The 17,845-nt window shown below is 41.7% G+C and overlaps 1 protein-coding gene across 3 annotated transcripts in view; it reads right to left on the bottom strand.

Annotated features, from left to right (window-relative positions):
• PPP2R5C (protein phosphatase 2 regulatory subunit B'gamma) overlaps positions 1-17,845 on the bottom strand; it is a 374,584-nt gene that overhangs the window by 181,494 nt on the left and 175,245 nt on the right. For 2 of the 3 annotated variants that reach the window (XM_048853964.2, XM_048853965.2), the window contains exon 4: positions 7,034-7,099. In XM_048853964.2, the coding sequence (XP_048709921.1) occupies positions 7,034-7,099 (66 nt within the window). Of the gene's footprint in view, positions 1-7,033; positions 7,100-8,845; positions 9,070-17,845 lie in introns of those variants that run through there. The other variant, XM_048853963.2, reaches the window with a different exon arrangement.

Here is a 17,845-nt window from a genome sequence, read left to right as displayed (position 1 = left end):
AGTTCTCTGAGTTTGCTGGTCTGCCTCCTTGAAGTCCGTTGTTTTTATTCTGCTGTTTTCCTTCCTAACATTCCTTAGAATCATGAACTATCACTTCATGATCACTTTCACCCAAACTGTTTTCCACCTTCAAATTCTCAACCAGTTCCTTCCTATTTACCAGAATAAAATCTAGAATACCCTCTCCCCTATTCACTCTATGTTCTGTAATAAAAAGTGGTCTCCAATGCATTCCAAAAACTCATTGGATAATCTGTACCCTGTTCTATTATTTGCCAAACAGAAGTTTAGGTAGCTGAAGTCCACCACCAAGTCCTGTTCTTTGGACGATTTTGTTAGTTGTTAAGTGATAAGTAATGCATTATGGTCAGAGGTAGTTACCTTAAAAAAATAAAAAGCAAACATGCTTTCTAAATCGTAAAGTTTTAGTCGAAGCAAGAGTTGAATCATACAGCTTTTCTGACCCTGACAAACAGTACAAGCATCCTTAATAGGCTGGGATTACCTTCCAGTCTGCAACCACCCATCCCCAGTTCAAAGTCTGTGTCTTCCAGATGTTCCTCCAGGTACTGAGATGAGGAGAAAGAAGCCAAGTGACGAGGTCACTTTATCTCTTTTATATTTTCTTCCAGCTTGATAGAAAAATCTTTGCTGTGATATGGGGATCAGGCAGGCCCCACTGAGCAAGCAGTCTCCATTGAAAACATGCTGTCTCTTTAATGGGCCAACAGCACATTTGTGGCTGGTCCTTTGTTGCAACTGAAATGTTGGCTGGCAATGCTTCATAATTTCACATATAATGATACCATATACAATCAAACAGGATATTAATGTTCAACATATCAAGACTTAAAATGATACCTCACAAGGCATACTTTGTACAAAACATATCATAATATCACAGTAATGAATACTGGGGTTCCAGGGTGCTACTTTGAGGTACAGAGTGTCACAACCCTCTTCTTCCTGGTTAGGTGAGCTGCAGTAGACCCCTACTGTAACATCACCCTTGTTTTTTTACCCATTTTATCCTTACCCAGAGACTGTCAACACATCTGCCTCCCACTTTTATCTTTGCTATACAAGGCAATAACTCCTCCCTTTTTTCCCTGCCTGAACATTCCAGTCACGTGAACTATCCCACCAAGTCTCTGTGATTAATTTAATTGTGATTAAATAGTTACCCACTCAGTGAGCACCATTCATACTATATACTGAATGAGGCAGGGGTTTGGGGGGAAAAAATATCATGTGAACATGTAATTAAAAGATTAAAATAATGCATATGCACAAGAGAGCCAAATTAAGGTAGCAAGACAACCTTAATTCAGGTATTTCCTAACTTCTGAGTGCTTTACTTTCCAAGCGTAACAATTTTCTTCTAGTATGTTTTTTGTATGCAACACAACATTCAGGTGGAAACAATCATATTTTCCCTTTTATTTAAAGAACTGGTATTGCAAAATAGAAGTTTTTAATGTCGGTGACATTTTAACTGTAAAATACCCCAGTCTCCCAACGGTTATTGATGATATGAGTTAGTCTGAATCACTTGACAGGTTTTGATGTCCTGATGTCCAATCCTCATTTTTGAAATGTAGTTGTTACATACAGATTCAGAATTAATCATCCCCATCCCAAATCTATGATGATGTATTCTTAACTCAAAGCTTGTGGATAAATGAGCTTTTGGATCTACCCTAAAAGTGAGGAAAGTGATTTTTATTCAGGCTGTTTAAAGTATTTGCTTTTTTTGTTAACACATTTAACTCAGACACTTGAAAAACACATGGGAGAAAAGATGTCAAATACAACACTTCAATCCTTCAAAGCTTAGGCCTGATCTACACTAAAAAGTTAGGTCAACTCAGCTACATCGCTCAGGGGTGTGAAAAATCCACACCCCCTGAGTGGCACAGTTAAGCCAACCTAACCCTCTGCATAGACAGCACTAGGCTGACAGAAGAATTCATTTGTTGACCTAGTTACAGCCTCTCAGGAAGGTGGACTGCCCCTCCCACAGGTGTAGGCAGTGTCTACACCAAAGAGCTGCAGCATTTCAAGTGTAGACAAGCCCTTAGAAATCAAGATCACAATCCATCTGTGACCAACAAAACCAGAGACTAGACTATTCCTGGTATTTCTAAAAGGGCCCTATGTCAGGGTTGAAGTACATTTGAGAGGCACGGTTGTTGTGGATTAGACATAAAGTTAACACGCTAGAGACCTAGGTTGTTGTAATAGCCATTTCAGATAGCATTTTCTGCACAACCTTAGGAAAGTTGCTTCTCTGGCCCTCCATGCCTAAGTTTTCTAAACTGTACGACGGGGATAATGCTTACTCATTTTCATAAATCACTTTGAGATCCACGATGAAAAAAATGCTATAAAAGTCCAAATCACATGTTCAGATAAGCACTACAGAAACACCTATAAATAAAATATTTGTGGGCCATTGCTACTTGTGTTGTCCCTGTTCTTTGAACAGAGGACAGTCTCTAGTCCCTGCAATCTGGCATTTTTCACATGCATTAAATTCACTTGAAAAAACAACATATGTCAGTGCATTTCTAAATCTGTTGGTGGTCTAGAGAAGGATTTAAATATCTATTTATCTCAAACATCTATTAGCCAGAGGTAGATACTGAAATAAGGGTTGTACTTCACAGAAACACTCCTTTTATGTTAAATTCTAGGATAACCTACATGAAAAATCTCCTCCAAAAAGTCTATTTTTGGGGGAAATTCAGCACATAAGTTGTATACCTCTTACTACAAATCAATATAACCTCATGAAACAACCAAGTCTTTGATATGTTGACAGATTCCTTTCTAAGCATGCATACAGCAAATTAGTATACATCTTGGTTAGTTATCTGCCTTAAAATGTTAAATCTGCAACACTATCCTCTCATATTACAAGATGTACAAATATTCTGTCAATAAAGCTGCTATAAAGGTCAAGTAAGTGTTCGGGTTTTCAAGATTTTTCTTGTGGCTTTACCTTGTAGACTGAAGATGCTAAGCACATCCTATGTTCAGGCCACATCCTTGTCACGGTCCCTTCCCCATCCTATTCTCCCTCTTTCACCACAAAGAATTTTCAGCAACATAGGATTGTGCCTGTGCTGCTCCTTCACATAATACTTCACAATAGGTGCCACCAGGAGGTAACACACAAGAGCTGTAGCATGCTCTTCCCCAAAAAATTCACCTGCCAGGTAGCTTTCTTTTTTTTAAATTTAAAAGTAATCCAGATCAAATAAATTAGCAAATACAGTAAGAAATCATGAAAGAAAATTACATTTCCATCCACTATTTGAAATGCCTCATCCCTTATTTAATATTGAACTTTCATTTCCATAGTTTATCCATAGCAAAAGGTACCAAATGAGAAAAAATGAAACAGTGCACTAGCGTTATTCTCAGCAACAGTTGTCACTTAGAAGTATCCTGAAACCCCCACAGTAAGTATAACTAAGCTAAACCAGCACAGAGATTTAATATTAAGACAACACTTATGACAAAGATAGGTTTTATAATTGCTTATAAATTGCAACCCCAATGAAAAGGTAACAGTTCTTCAATTATATGGTATTAAGTTAAAGATACAGTGGTCAAACCAATTTACAAGGGATTCAGAGTATTCATTGGCTTGCATAATCTGCTATAGATTTGATCTCATATTGATGAAGGCTTCACTCTAATAGCTGAAGTATTATTTCCCTTCACCAAACTTCAAATCACAACTCAACATGAATTCATTAACAAGCACATTATGACTAGATTACTCAGTGGTTAGCTATAAATAAACTGACCCTGATAATATGTATCTTATAGTGCCTTTCTGCTCATGACAAAAAATGAAAACTCAGTGAAGCTCACAAGAAATATATTTGCTTCCCAAGGTAAAAATAAAAATACATACTCTTCCTGTGTGTCATAATTCTTGGTTGGGAATGAAAGGAGGGCAAAAATATTCTTTTTATACAGCAGAGAAACAAACGTTTGAATTAAGACATTTACAAACAGGACTATAGAAGTGCATGAGCTTTTCAGTGAAGCAGTTTTTCAGACTGGCATTGACACATTTTAGGGAATTTCAAAACCTATTCAAACAGAGTTTGAAATTTCCAAATGGAAAGATTCTATGTAATGCTAGGTCTCTAGGAAGTGTGGGACAGAGAATGAGTAGCAATTTAATTGACCCATTTGAAGCCATCACATCTAGCTGGTTGACAAAGGTAAAAGTGAAGCAGCAAGAGAGGAACAAAAGCAATAACAGCAGAATTGTCAGTCAGAAGTGGAACAATTCAGTGTATGGTTTTAAAAATTATAGAAATGTAAGGCAGAAGGAGTCCTCCAGAGATCATCTAGTACACCCCTGTGTGTTGAGGAAGCACCACATATACCTAAATCATACCTGACAGGTGTTTGCCTAACCTGTTTTAAAAACCTCCAGCGACGGGAATTCCAAAATCTCAGTTGGAAGCCTATTCCAGTTCTTAACTATCCTTACAGTTAGGGCAGGTCTTCACTACCTGCCGGATCGATCTATCGGGGATCGATTTATCGTGTCTCGTCTAGACGCGATAAATCAATCCCTGAATACGCTCCCAATCGACTCTGGAACTTTAGCTTGCGAGAGGCGGAAGCGGCGTTGGCGGGGGAGCAGCAGCGGTCGACTATTCGCGTAGCTGAAGTCAGCATAGCTTAGGTCGACCCCCCGCAGTGTAGACCAGGGCTGAGACAATTTTTCCTAATATCTAACCTAAACTGCCCTTGTTGCAAATTAAGCCCATTGTTTCTTGTTCTAATTTCAGTGCACCTGGAGAGCAACTGATCACTGTCCTCTTTATAACAGCCCTTAACAGTTTAGAAGACTTATCAGGTCCCTTCTCAATCCTTTTCTCATAGGCCAGTTTTTCTGAACATTTTATCATTTTTGTTGCTCTTCTCTGGACTCTCGCCAAATTGTCCATGTCTTTCTTGAAGTGTGGCATCCAGAACTGGACACAAATCAAACAGACTTCTCCAGTGTTGAGCAGATCAGGACAATTATCTCCCTTGTATTATACAACACTCCTGTTAATATACCCAGAATGATATTAGCCTTTTTAGCAACTGTATCAGATTGTACAACTGATATTCAATTTGTGATCTATTATACTCCCTGATCCTTTTCAGTGTTACCATCACCTACTCAGTTATTCCCCATTTGAAGTTGTGCATTTGATCTTTTTCTTCTACTTTTCACTTAATGAATTTCATCTTGTTTATTTCAGAACAATTTTTCAATTTATCAAGGTCATTTTGAATTCTAATTCTACCTCCCAAAGTACTAGCAATCCCTCCCATAGAAAAAGTCGTAAGAGAAAAAAGTAGCAGCCAATGAACAAGACTGTTACACAAGTCTAGGATCGCTTGACAGCTTGGAAGAGGCCACTGCCACTTGAAAGAGATGGAGTAACAATCAGTTCATGAAAGAAGAGCTATTGGCAGCAGAGAGAAGACGACGTAACAGCAGAAAAACTGGGGCACCTTAAAAGAAAAAGACAGGCCCTTTACCTGACGAAAGGGTTAGAGGAAGGAAAGATTACTCCTGAGGGAATTCTGTGCCAAAAAAAAAATTCTACACACAAGGATTTTAATTCTGCAAATGTTATTTGTCAATAAATAAACATGGAGGCTCCAGCTTGGCACTGGAGAGCACAGGCCAACAGCTGCACAGAGCTGGGAAATCACCCTTAGATGCCACCGCACCCCCACACCCCCACCGACTTGGATTCAGCTGTGAGGCTGCACCCGAATGACATGGCACAAGGGTTGGACCTGCCCCAGAAACACCCTGGAGCCTTGCCCTTTCGCACCACGTATGGGCAGGCAGGCTCAGCCCAGCAGGATCCAAGTGGGGAGGGGCTCTGTGTGGGATGAGAGGGTTCTGGGTAGGGCAATCTCAGTGGGGGGGGTCCAGGTGCAGTGGGGATTTGGATGCACAAGGGCTCGTTGGAGGTTCCAGGCACAGAGGAAATGGGACTCTACAGGGGGGTTCAGGTGAAGGGGCTCAGCAGGGAGGGTCTGGGTGTGTGAGGGAATAGGGCTTGGCCTGGGAGGTCTGGGTGCAGGAGGCCTGGATGCTAGGGGAATGGAGGTCTGGGTGCAGCTGGCTGAGACTCAGTGGGGTGGGGTCAACGAGGTGGAGTAACAACCTCAACGAGACTCAGTGGGGTGGGCTCAACGCGGTGGTCCAGGTGCAGAAGGGGTGGGTCTCTTCAGGATGGGAGTTCTAGTGTGGGGGGCTGTCCTGGTCCACAGGGACACGTTCGAGGAGATTCCGGATGCAGGGGGGTGGGGCTTCAGCAGACAGGGGATCAGGAAGCAAGGTGTGGATGTGTGCAGAGCTTCCTGTGGCCAGGTAGTTTTCAGCGGGTAGTTCTGACCCGAGCAAGTCCCGTCCTCCCTCACCCCAACTCAGTCAGGACTAGTAGCTGAGCCCAGCGCACAGTAGAAGCCACTGGCTGGGCATCCCTGGCCCACACCGCTTCCCCGCCCCCACAATGATCTCTCTCCCCACTGGCTGCTCCAGGCACCCAAAACGACATGCCTGTACTTTTGGGGAGGGGTGCTTCCCTATGCTTCCACATCAGAAAGTCATTTTTCTGCAGGGAGATCTGCGGGGGGGCTTAAACGTTGAGCACAGAATTCCCCCAGGAGTAAAAGATACATGCCTACAGTAGCTGACAGACAGAGGTCGTCAGTGGAGGAAAAAGAGGAGCTGTTGGGAGAAGAAAGCAAGTCATCAAGGACCAACCATAGTTTATTTTATTTTGAATAATTCCCTTGAAGGCACTTTCCAAAAGTCGTATGCAGCTTTGTAAAACATCTTTCCTGTCAAAGGAGTTCTAATGGTTTCCAAAAAAAACAAGCCCCTGCCATCTCTAAGTTATATCAATGTGGGAAAGATTATAAATACTCTAGAAAAGTCTTCCCAAATATTCTCACAAAGATGACTATATGCTATAGCAATAATTACCTCATGTTCTTGGTTATCTTGTCCATCTTTACCACTTTTTCCACTTTTGCCTAATTTTGGAGGTTCCTGAAAATTAAAGAGATTTATAAATTTAACTATTATCCTATTAAAATTTCAGTATCAGAAATTCCACAAATACTTAACACTTTTCATCTTCAAAATGCTTTAGAAACATCATTATTCTCCAAAACATACCAATAAGTAATTTACATCAATGAATCTTCATTTATTATATCTAATAAAACAGATGCAAAGAGTGCAAATGGTATGCACAAGGCAACAGAGAATCAGCATTCGTCTACCCTGGGTTTTTAGCTCCTAGTGTAGCTTTGAAAACCGGGTAAGCTGTTCCAGTGCAAGTCACAGTTTACACTGATCTACCATGTCTATATAGGTGTTTGCATCTGTGTAGCTGCAACAGAGGCTAAAAACCCAGTGTTAAAGCTAGGTCTGTAACCCAAGAGTTTCTCCTCACTTCAAATGCTGCACTTAGACTACATCCAGCCCCTATTTCTCTCACTACAGGATAAAGGAAACGAAAGCGATACAAACATTAACACAGTCTAAAACTTTTTTGGAGTAGTGGGCCATCTTTATTTTAACACATAACACATTCATAAGACACAGACAAATCCATGAGCAACTGATTTTAAACTGATGGGGAAATGCTAAAAGACTGCCTGAAATCAAAGGACTAGAGGAAGCTATCTAGTGGAACAGGCACAGAATGGAAGTCAGAAGCTCTGGATTCCACTCCTGGCTTTAAGAAAAGGAGTATTTGTGGCACCTTAGAGACTAATACATTTATATGAGCATACGCTTTTGTTCAAATAAATGTGTTAGTCTCTAAGGTGCCACAAGTACTCCTTTTCTTTTTGATGATACAGACTAACACAGCTGCTACTCTGACTCCTGGCTTTAACACTAACTCCCTTTAAGGGTTTTCTACCTGTACATGGCCTTGATCTTAGTATCTGATCACCCTCCGTGTAAAATGAACAATAGCAAAACCCGCAGTGGACTTCGATGCATCCGATGCAGTGAGCTGTAGCTCACGAAAGCTTATGCTCAAATAAATTGGTTAGTCTCTAAGGTGCCACAAGTACTCCTTTTCTTTTCCCGAATACAGACTAACACGGCTGCTACTCTGAAACCTACAGTAATTAAGCTACCCAAGAAACTGCGAAGATGCCAAACCTTAAAAATAGCTTCCCCAGAGACCTGCCCCCCTTTAAAAATACTCCCTCCCACACAAAGTAGAGCTACCCACCTTGCCCCAAATTAAGGGCTCTATTCTAACAACTCACTCCTCCTACATACACCCGATACAGTAGCCACCCCCTACGACTCCCGTACCCGAGCAATTACCCCTTCACGCCCCCGATAAATCCCCTCTGCCTCTCCGCCGCGAACCCCTGGATCTCTCTGGCGCTGCTGAACCCCGAACTCCCCGTCCCTGGGGTCGGATGGGAGCGAATCGGGCCCCACAAATTGGGCGAGAAGACGCAGCGTCGCCGGGGCTAGGCCCACCGCAGGGAGCGCCCCCTCCTCGGCTCCCGCCCCCCACCCCCTCCGACGGGGAGCACCCCGGAGCGCCTCAGCAGCCTCCGCCCGGACCGACCGGCCCCGCCTCAGCGCTTGCCCCCCTCCTCCCGTCACAGCCCGACCCTGCCCAGCTCCCCCGCCCGGAGCTCGCCACCCCGCAGCGGCTCTGCCCCCGGGCCCCTCTCCCGCAGGGGCCTGCTCCCCCGGCCCGGCCCGCCCCGCCAGGAGCTGCCTGGGCCTTCGGCGCCCCCGGCCGGGCTGACTCACCTTCTCCTTCTTGTTTTTATTCGGCATGGCCGGTCGGTTGGGCGCCGGGGCGGCGCGGCGCGCGGCGCAGCCTCCTGGGGTCCCCGCTCGGCGTCCTCGCAGCGACTCCCCCGCCCCACTCAGGCTCTTCCCCTTCTCCAGCTCCCGGCGGCGGCGGCAGCCTTGCCTCCGCCCGGCCGAGCCGGGACGCCGCTTCGCCATTGGCTGTCCCCCGTCACGTGGGCTCAACGTTCCCCCTCCTCCCCTCTGTGAGCCAGGGGGCGGGGCTGTCTCCATCCCCGCGCACAGCGGCGGCCGGGGGAGTTGGCAGTGCCTCCCCTCCCCGCTCCGGCCCGCCCCGCCCCGCCCCGCCGGCCTCCTCCCTGGGGGCTCGCGCCCCGGCGCTAGGGCCGCACCCCCCGCCGTTCGGACGGGCCCGGCCAGAGCCGCTCTCCCCCCTTCCAAGACTCGGAGCAGAGTCGCTTCCCCGGCTCAGCTAGGCTGGGCGTAGAGCCGCCCACTCTGGACTAAGCCAGCTCTGCCTCCCACCCCCAGCAGAGCCGCCTCCGCGGGGCGCAGGCACTGCCCGGCTGGAGCTGTCTCTTGGGCTCACATAATGCCCGTGGGCCGGAGGCAGCAGCCCTGGCCCACGGGCTCATGCAGCGTCAGGGCCTCACCACGGAGATGGGCTTTGCCGCCGCTGAGGATGAGGACTGAGCTGCTCACAGGAGGGTTACCCTGGGTGGTGCATGGGCTCAGCTTTTCCTGGCGTGTATCTGGACTTCTGCAGAAGTCGGTCTGAGACCCGCTCCTCTATTGATTACAATAGAGGCTGCAGATGCACAGCATCTCTTGGGTTTAGCTACCCCAGCATGGAATCACAAGTAACTGATAGAGGTGCACTCTGCATGGGCATCCCGCTATTTTAAATTTATCATCCTTTTTCTTTCAGTGAAGTTTTCTAGTTTAGGGAACCATGCATTATTCCACTAGGCCCACCTCCCTGCAAAGGTTATAATTTGAAAACAGGAGCTACTTTTTAATCCATCCAGGCCAAATATAAAAAAGCATCAGAACAACCCTGAACAAATTAACATCTTTTCTCTTTCATGCTTATCTTAACATTATTATTTGTATTACTGTAGAGCCTAGGAGTCCTGCTCAAGGACCAGACTTAATTGTGTGATTTTCTGTAAAACTACAAAACAAAAAGATGATTCCTGCCCCAAGGAGCTTACAATTTAGGCATAAAACAAGAGACAACCATCACAGACAGGGAGTACAAGAAAACAATGAACCATATTGGTCAGCCTGATATGTAGTGGTCTCAGCACACTAGTCTAGTTGTCAATTTTTTTTTTTTGTAGGCCTTATAGAAAAAGAGTTTGAAGGACAGTGTTAAAGGAGGATTATGTGTTAGCTTTGCGAACGTTTATGGAAACCTCCTCCCACTCTTGGGGCAGCATGGGAGAAAGTACCAAGGGGTGTGTTTGAGAATCTAACAAGTAGGGAAGAGAAGAGGAAGGCAAAGATGGGCAGGGCTAAGAAAAGGATTTTTGCAGCAGAATACTGAATGGATATGAGCAGAATAAGAAAACATTTGTCAAGGTCAGCTGTTGCAGTAGTCAAGATGCAAGAAGAAAGCCTGGACAAGAGTTTCAGCTGTGTGGATGGACGGGAAAGATAGATGTTAAAAGCATCCAAATAGAATTTTGTCAAATTTGGGTCCTTTTGGCTCAAAATTACCTTTCAGCTGAGAAAAAGCAGAAGAAAATTTAACCCACAGGGTAATGTCAGAACATTAAATGTCTGAAAACTAGGAATGAAAGTGCTTATTCATCTGTAACTATAGCACTGCTATAAAGGGTTGGTAAAATTTACTAGATGCTTAGGAGCCAGAGGCCAGTATGAAATGTAAAAAGACCCTTTCCCACTCCCAAACAGTGAGTACCACAGGCAACACTGGTGAGAAGCTCAGAGTCAGACCTCAGTTTGAGTCGCTGGGATTCCTAATAGTGAGCTATTTCACATTTTGTAGAGTGCAATTTCAGAAAGATGGCACTGCATCTGCTAAAATTTGGAAGGTTATCTTTGTGACCACCAAGCTAGAAACTTTTACTTTATGAAAAGTCTCATATTCCCTTTTATCCCACTTGTTATGGAAAGCATCTCAGTCAACAGTAACAGTTAAGTGACTGGATTTTTCCAGATCTGGTATAGTATATGCAATAATCAGTGTGCTGAGGTGGTTGATAAATGACACAATTCTATCTGTTCTAGTGACGTCCTAATCAAACAAGTTTCAGAGTAACAGCCGTGTTAGTCTGTCTTCGCAAAAAGAAAAGGAGTACTTGTGGCACCTTAGAGACTAACCAATTTATTTGAGCATGAGCTTTCGTGAAGTGAGCTGTAGCTCACGAAAGCTCATGCTCAAATAAATTGGTTAGTCTTTAAGGTGTCACAAGTACTCCTTTTCTAATCAAACAAGTGATTTATTTATTCACCATAACATTAAATTGTATTATTTAATCACAAGTATTGTGTTATCAGTATGGGAGTGACTACGCAAAAAAGGTGATGTAATGTTAATATGAATATGACTATACTAGTATAGGTGTGTTAATGTCTGAGCATGCCCAGTATAAACTAGATGTGTCTGGAAGCCAGAACAGATTACTGAATTGGCAGTTGCTGCAGTTAACTGTTGTGCCTTCTCTCCAGTCTGCCTTCTGAATGCTTCCTAAACACCACAACCAATATTTTTTTTAGACTATATGGACTGAACAGTTTAAACTTGCAAAACATTTAAAGCATCAAAATATCTAGCTGTTATAAACCACTGAAATTGTTTAAGAATGGGTTGATATTGGACCAGAATGTCCAGTATACCACTGAAGGAAATACGTTTATTCATCTAGTTCTGCTCATCTTTATTGGGCATTCCTTTATTTAAAAAAAAATCCCTCTTCTTAGGGTTTGTCCATCCCCAGAAGTTACACTGGTTTAAATAAAGGTGTGGTGTTAAACTGATGCAAGAGTGCATGCAAAAAGATAGCAGCACTCCACCCACAGGACAAAGAGTAGAGGATCTGGTGAATATTTATCATTGTATGCTAGCCTCAACTATCAACACAGTGGCCCCGAAACAGACCATTCCCTCCTGTTATCCACACAGATACCCTTGGATTTCTATCACCCTGTGCCAGATGAAGAGAGAGTCAAAAACTCAAGCACCAATATTAGAAAATAAAGGCTGAAACAGATACATTGAACAAAGAATTTCTCCAAGCCTTTGTCTCAGTTGAAGTTGCCAAATCCTGCCCTTAAGAAGTGATTAAGTGTGCTAAACCACTTTATCAATCCTGAGTGCCTACAGCCCACAATAAAACCCAGCACCACACACTGCAAAGAATTATCATCCTACTTTGCCAAAAAAGATCTCACACTTTTGGGAAAGCTTCTCGAACAGCATGGATTTTCTACCTCTTTACAAATCTTTGGGAGTATCCTTTAGACTTGTATCTGGGTACCAACTCCCACTGAATTCTATTTATATCCATTCTCTTGAGTAAGGCTCTGTCCTGCTGACATGGTCTGCTGTGCTGTAAAGGTTAAACATTAATTTATTCAGAACTATATACAAATCAAATTCTCCTAGAGGAAATCAACAGCCTAATTGAAGAACTGCACATATTTATAAAACATAATATATCAGTGCAACTGGATTGTTATGAATGACCAGATAGATACATAGATTTTAAGGCCAGAAGGAACCATTGTGATCGTCTAGCCTGAACTCCTGCATAACATAGAACTTCCCTGTATTAATTCTTCTTAAAGTTCAATAGTTGCACTTGAACTACAGCATATCTTTTAGAAAAACATCCAGTCTGGATTTTAAAATTTTCCCTGATGGAGAATCCACCATACCCTTAAGTTGTTCCAATGATTAATTTCCCCTCATTGTTAATCATTTGTCTTATTTCAAGTCTGAATTTGTCTAGCTTCAACATCTAGCCATTGGTTCTTGTTATACCTTTGTCTACTACACTGAAGAGCCCTTATTTATCCAATTTCTACTTCATATATAGGTATTTATAGACTGTGATCAAGTCACTCCTTAACCTTCTCTTAGGTAAGCTAAATAGATTGAGTTCCTTAAGTCTTTCACTATAAGGCATGCTTTCCAATCCTTTAGTCATTCTCATGGCTCTTCTCTGAACCCTCTAATTTATCAATATCCTTCTTGAAGTGTGTATACCAGAACTGAACATAATATTCCACTAGCAGTCATACCAGTGCCAAATACAGAAGTACTATAATAACCTCCCTATTTCTACTCAATATTCCCCTATTTACTCACCGAAGTATTGCATAAGCCCTCTTGACCACAGCATTGCACTAGCAGCTCATATTCAACTGATTATTCACCTTGAACCCCATGTCTTTTTCAGAATCACTGCTTCCCAGGATAGAGTCTCCCATCCTGTAAGTATGGCCTACATTCTTTGTTCCTAGACGTATGACCTGACATTTAGCCATATTGAAATGTATATTGTTTGCATGCACTCATCTTACCAAGTGATCCAGATTGCTTTGTTTCAGTGAGCTGTCCTTTTCATTATTTATCACTCCCCCAATGTTTATGTCATCTACAAACTAATTTTATGTTTTTTTCATGGTCACTGATAAAAATGTTTAACAGTATAGAACCAAAAACTGATCTCTGTGGAACCCCACTAGAAGCACACCAACCCGATGATGATATTCTATTTGCAGTTACATTTTGAGACCTATCAGTTAGCCAGCTTTTAATGCAATTTAGTGTGTGCCATGTTCATTTTATATCTTTCTAGGTTTTTAATCAAGAAGGTGTGCAATACCCCAAGTTAAATGCCTCACTGGAGTCTAAGTATATTTCATTAACACTATTCACTTTATCAACCAAAGTGTAATCTCTTAAAAAAAGATACCAAGTTAGTGTGACAGGATCTATTTTTCTTAAGTCCACATTGATTGTCATTAATTATATTGCCCTCCTTTAATTTTTTATTCATCAAATCTCTTAACTGCTGTTCTATTATCTTGCCCACAACTGATGTTAAACTGAAAGGCCTATAGTTACCTGGGTCATCCTGCTTACCTTTTTTAATATTGGCACAACACTATCTTTCTTCCATTCTTCTGGAGCTTCCCCAGTATTCAAAAACTTATTGAAAATCAACATTAAGAGTCAAGAGAATTCATTGGCCAGCTCTTCTAAAACTCTCAGATGCAAGTTATCCAACCTTGCTGATTTTAAAATGTGTATCTTTTGTAGCTGCTGTTTAACAACATCCTTAGTTACTGTTAGAGTGGATAGTATTTGATCATCATATGATATCAATACATCATACATACATATGGACAAGCTATCATGAATAAAACGGTACAGCCACAAACCTTCAGTTAATTGATGTGACAGAAGGTGGTATATTGTGTAACTGCATATCTTTCCCCCTTATTTTTAATACAATTTGTGCTGGTCAACAATGAAAATAATGCTTAAGTATGATTAATTTTACTTCTTATATACAAAACTTAATTGGGAGCTTTAAAAACATCAGTTAAAATTTTGAAATAAAAACAAATAACTGAAAATACCTTTCTGGTATGCTACAAATTTCTCTGGGGAATGGTTCAAACCTGGTCTTTCTCAATCTTTTCTTTCCTTTCCTCCCTTCTTGTTAAACTATGAAAATTCAATTAAAATAGCAAAACTATGTTTTTCCCCCAGCAGAAAATATTGAACAGTGTTTTGCAGAACTATGTTATAAGTTATTCATGTAACCAGAGTATTTAATAGAATGTTTAACTACTGGAATATTTTAACTTACCGCCTGTCCCTGAATAACTAGGCCCTCATAGGTAGTTATCAATATAGGACTGGAAATAGTTCACAATTGGGCTGAATGTTGCTGTATAACCATGTACCCTGTTGGAGGACAATATTGGAATATCCAAGGTACTCTCTAGATGCCCTCTTGTTTTATAGGAACCAGCTATTGGACTGATATTATTAGACATTACAGCTACCTGTTGCCTGTGCCCATTAACACACTTGTTTCTGGACTCCCACGTGGCCTTCCCTAATGGAATTTGAGCCATCCTCTCCTGCCTCCTGGGAATTGTCCCTTTGTCCAAGGAAGAAAAGAAAATAATTGTTAACTCTTTTCCTAAAAATAATTCCTAAAACCAGTAAATGAGTGGTTTGTTCTTATCTGGAATACTGTATGTAGTACTAGTCACCTCCATTTCAAAAAGGATATTGTATTAAAGGGAGTTCAGAGAAGTATAGTAAAGATGATTAGGAGCAGAGGAAAACTCCCCTATGAAAAGAGATTGAAAAGATTGGGATTGGTTACATTAAACAGGAGATGAATAAGAGGGAACATGTTAGAAGTATACAAAATAACAAAAGGTATAAAGCTGTGGTTCTGAACCCGGGGTATGCGTGGTACACAGGGGTCTTCCAGGGGATATGTCAACTCATCTAGATCAGTGTTTCTCAACCCAGGGGTCGTGATCACAGGGGAATCATAAAATGGGTTTAGGGTGGTCATAAGTGCAGGGCTAGTGTTATGGGGTGGAAAACAGGGCAGTTGGCTGGGGCCCCACAAAGCTAAGTTACATGCTTCAGCCCCAGGTGGCAAGGCTCGGGCTTCAGTCTCTTGAAAGGGGTACAGTAGTCTGGAAAGGTTGAGCACCACTGGTATAGAGAAGGTAGATTAGGAGTTTTTGTTCTCCTGTTTTATGAGACAGAGAGCAAGGGAACTTTCAAAGAAATTAAAAAATGGCAAATTCAAAACTGATAAAGGGAAATACTTTTTTTTTTTACACAGTGCATAGTTAGACAATGGAACTTATTAGCACAGGATGTCAGTGAGGCCAAGTTTTTAGCAAGATTCAAAAATAGATTGGACATTTATAGGGACAACAAGAATATCCAGAGTTATAATAGTTAAAACAAAAAAATGGATGGAATATAAACCTTACTGCTTCAGAGTTTATGCCAATTTTCAGTGATTAGGTGTTAAAATTAGTCTTTAATACAGGACAGATTATCCCCCATCTATTGCAAGGCTTCTCACATCTTCCTCTGATATATCTGGAGCTGTCCCTACTCAGAGATAGGATACTGGACTTGATGGACCATGAGTCCAATCCAGTATGGCAATTCCAATGTTCCAGTAATGCCTTTTTAAAGTTCCATATTGACACCTACATTCCCTGGTGATGGGAACTTTTGAAATAATAATAACACTGAATAACTTCAGGTAAATCAGTTGACTTCCTTGTGCCTCAACAAAGCAATTGAAAAATTTGGAAAATGCAAGATCTTACTTCGTGCAGTTTAGCTGAGCAAATCATACCACAAACTATGAATAGTGGAAAGAAAGGGAGTGCATTTTGAGGGTGAGATGGTTTGTAGGAAGTCTGGTTTTTTTCATGTCTGTTAGATATGTTTTTGATGATTGCTTGTGTTTTTAACTAATATAATAGGCTGAGATATTACTTGGAGAAGTTAAATAAATCTAAATAAAATAATTACCTTTCTTAAATTCACCTGATGTGCCTAGCTGAGGGTATAAGGCATATTTTATTTTTAACAGGGTGCTTTAATTTTGCTTTGCTTTAATTTTCTTTGGTTCCTTTTTTTGCTGTTTTAAGCATGATATATGTATTGATGTACTGCCTTCATCACCTTCCCTGTCAAAGGAAAGCTTAATTTTATGTCAAATGATACAGACTGTAATCATACAGGTGGTTAGATTCCAGAGTTGAGACCTCTCTGTCATCTTCTTTTATCATCTTTAAATTGATACTTCCACAGCACAGAATGAATGAAGAGTTCCAATTAATTGTATCTCCTGCTGATGCTGTGTTGAGATTTTCTCCTTTGGCACATTTAAGATTTTTTTTTAAGGCCTGACAAAAAATTGCTAAGGCAGCCAAAGTCTACAGATGTTTTCATTCCACTTTTGGAACACTTTAAGTGTTCTCTCTCTCCAGCCTAAATTTGTCTCTGCAGCTGCTAGTCTTCAAGCCTATTATACAGTGTAGGCTACTACTTATTCTGAGGATGTTCTCACAATGATGTTGTCTATACATGCCTGCCCCTTTCTCATGGCCTGGAGTCCCAAATTACTTTTGCCTGTGTCAGGCAACTGGGACATGGGTGGTCTAGCCTAGAGGTCAGAGCCAGCATCAGACCTAGTGGTAGGAGCAGGTGCTGGGAATTGAGTGTCAGAAACCAGGAGCTAGGGTCAGAGCTGGAGGCAGTAGTCATGATTCCATCTGTATCTCCCCATTGGATCTTTATGGGTGGAATAGTTTGGCAGCAGTGTGGGAAAGGGATAGAGTGAGCATCAAGGTTGGCAGACTATGAGAGACAAGGACCTCCCCAGCTCTTCACAGCTCCATGAGTCCCTGTCATGCATGATTGCTTCTTTTATTGGGAGGGACACTATTCAGCAGGCTGACCTGGCTTCTCAATAGGTAGCATGGGCTCCTGCATTGAGCATTGGGCAAGGAGCCATGAATTCCTGAGTTTTAATCCTGACTCTTCCATTGATTTATTATTGACCAGATCAGCTTACTGTGTGGCCACTGTGGTCTTCTGCAATACCTGTGTGACAGAAAGAAAATTTCTGCTAAATAGAACTTTTCTGTCTGAAGTGTTTTCCCTAACGTTTAAAGAGTCAAAATCTGAATTTAGATGTGTGTGTGATTAATGAAATCCATTTCCTTTTTCTACCAAAAAACCCAAACAAAACAAAAAACACTAATGTTTATTTGAATATGAAGTTTGACATTGAAATAAATACACTTCACATCATGACACATACTAATTTACACAGCAACTGATTCTCTGATTATAGGGTCTGAGACTGAAATAAACATGATGAACTGATATATTTAAATGTTCTCCTAAATGCATACAAATTGAAATAATTTCATGTAGAATTATTTCTGTTACTT

The sequence above is a fragment of the Caretta caretta genome, chromosome 6 (assembly GCF_965140235.1).
Source record: "Caretta caretta isolate rCarCar2 chromosome 6, rCarCar1.hap1, whole genome shotgun sequence".
Taxonomy (NCBI): Eukaryota; Metazoa; Chordata; order Testudines; family Cheloniidae; genus Caretta; species Caretta caretta.
Note: the sequence above shows the minus strand (reverse complement) of the source record. Positions and strands in the feature narration are given on the sequence as shown.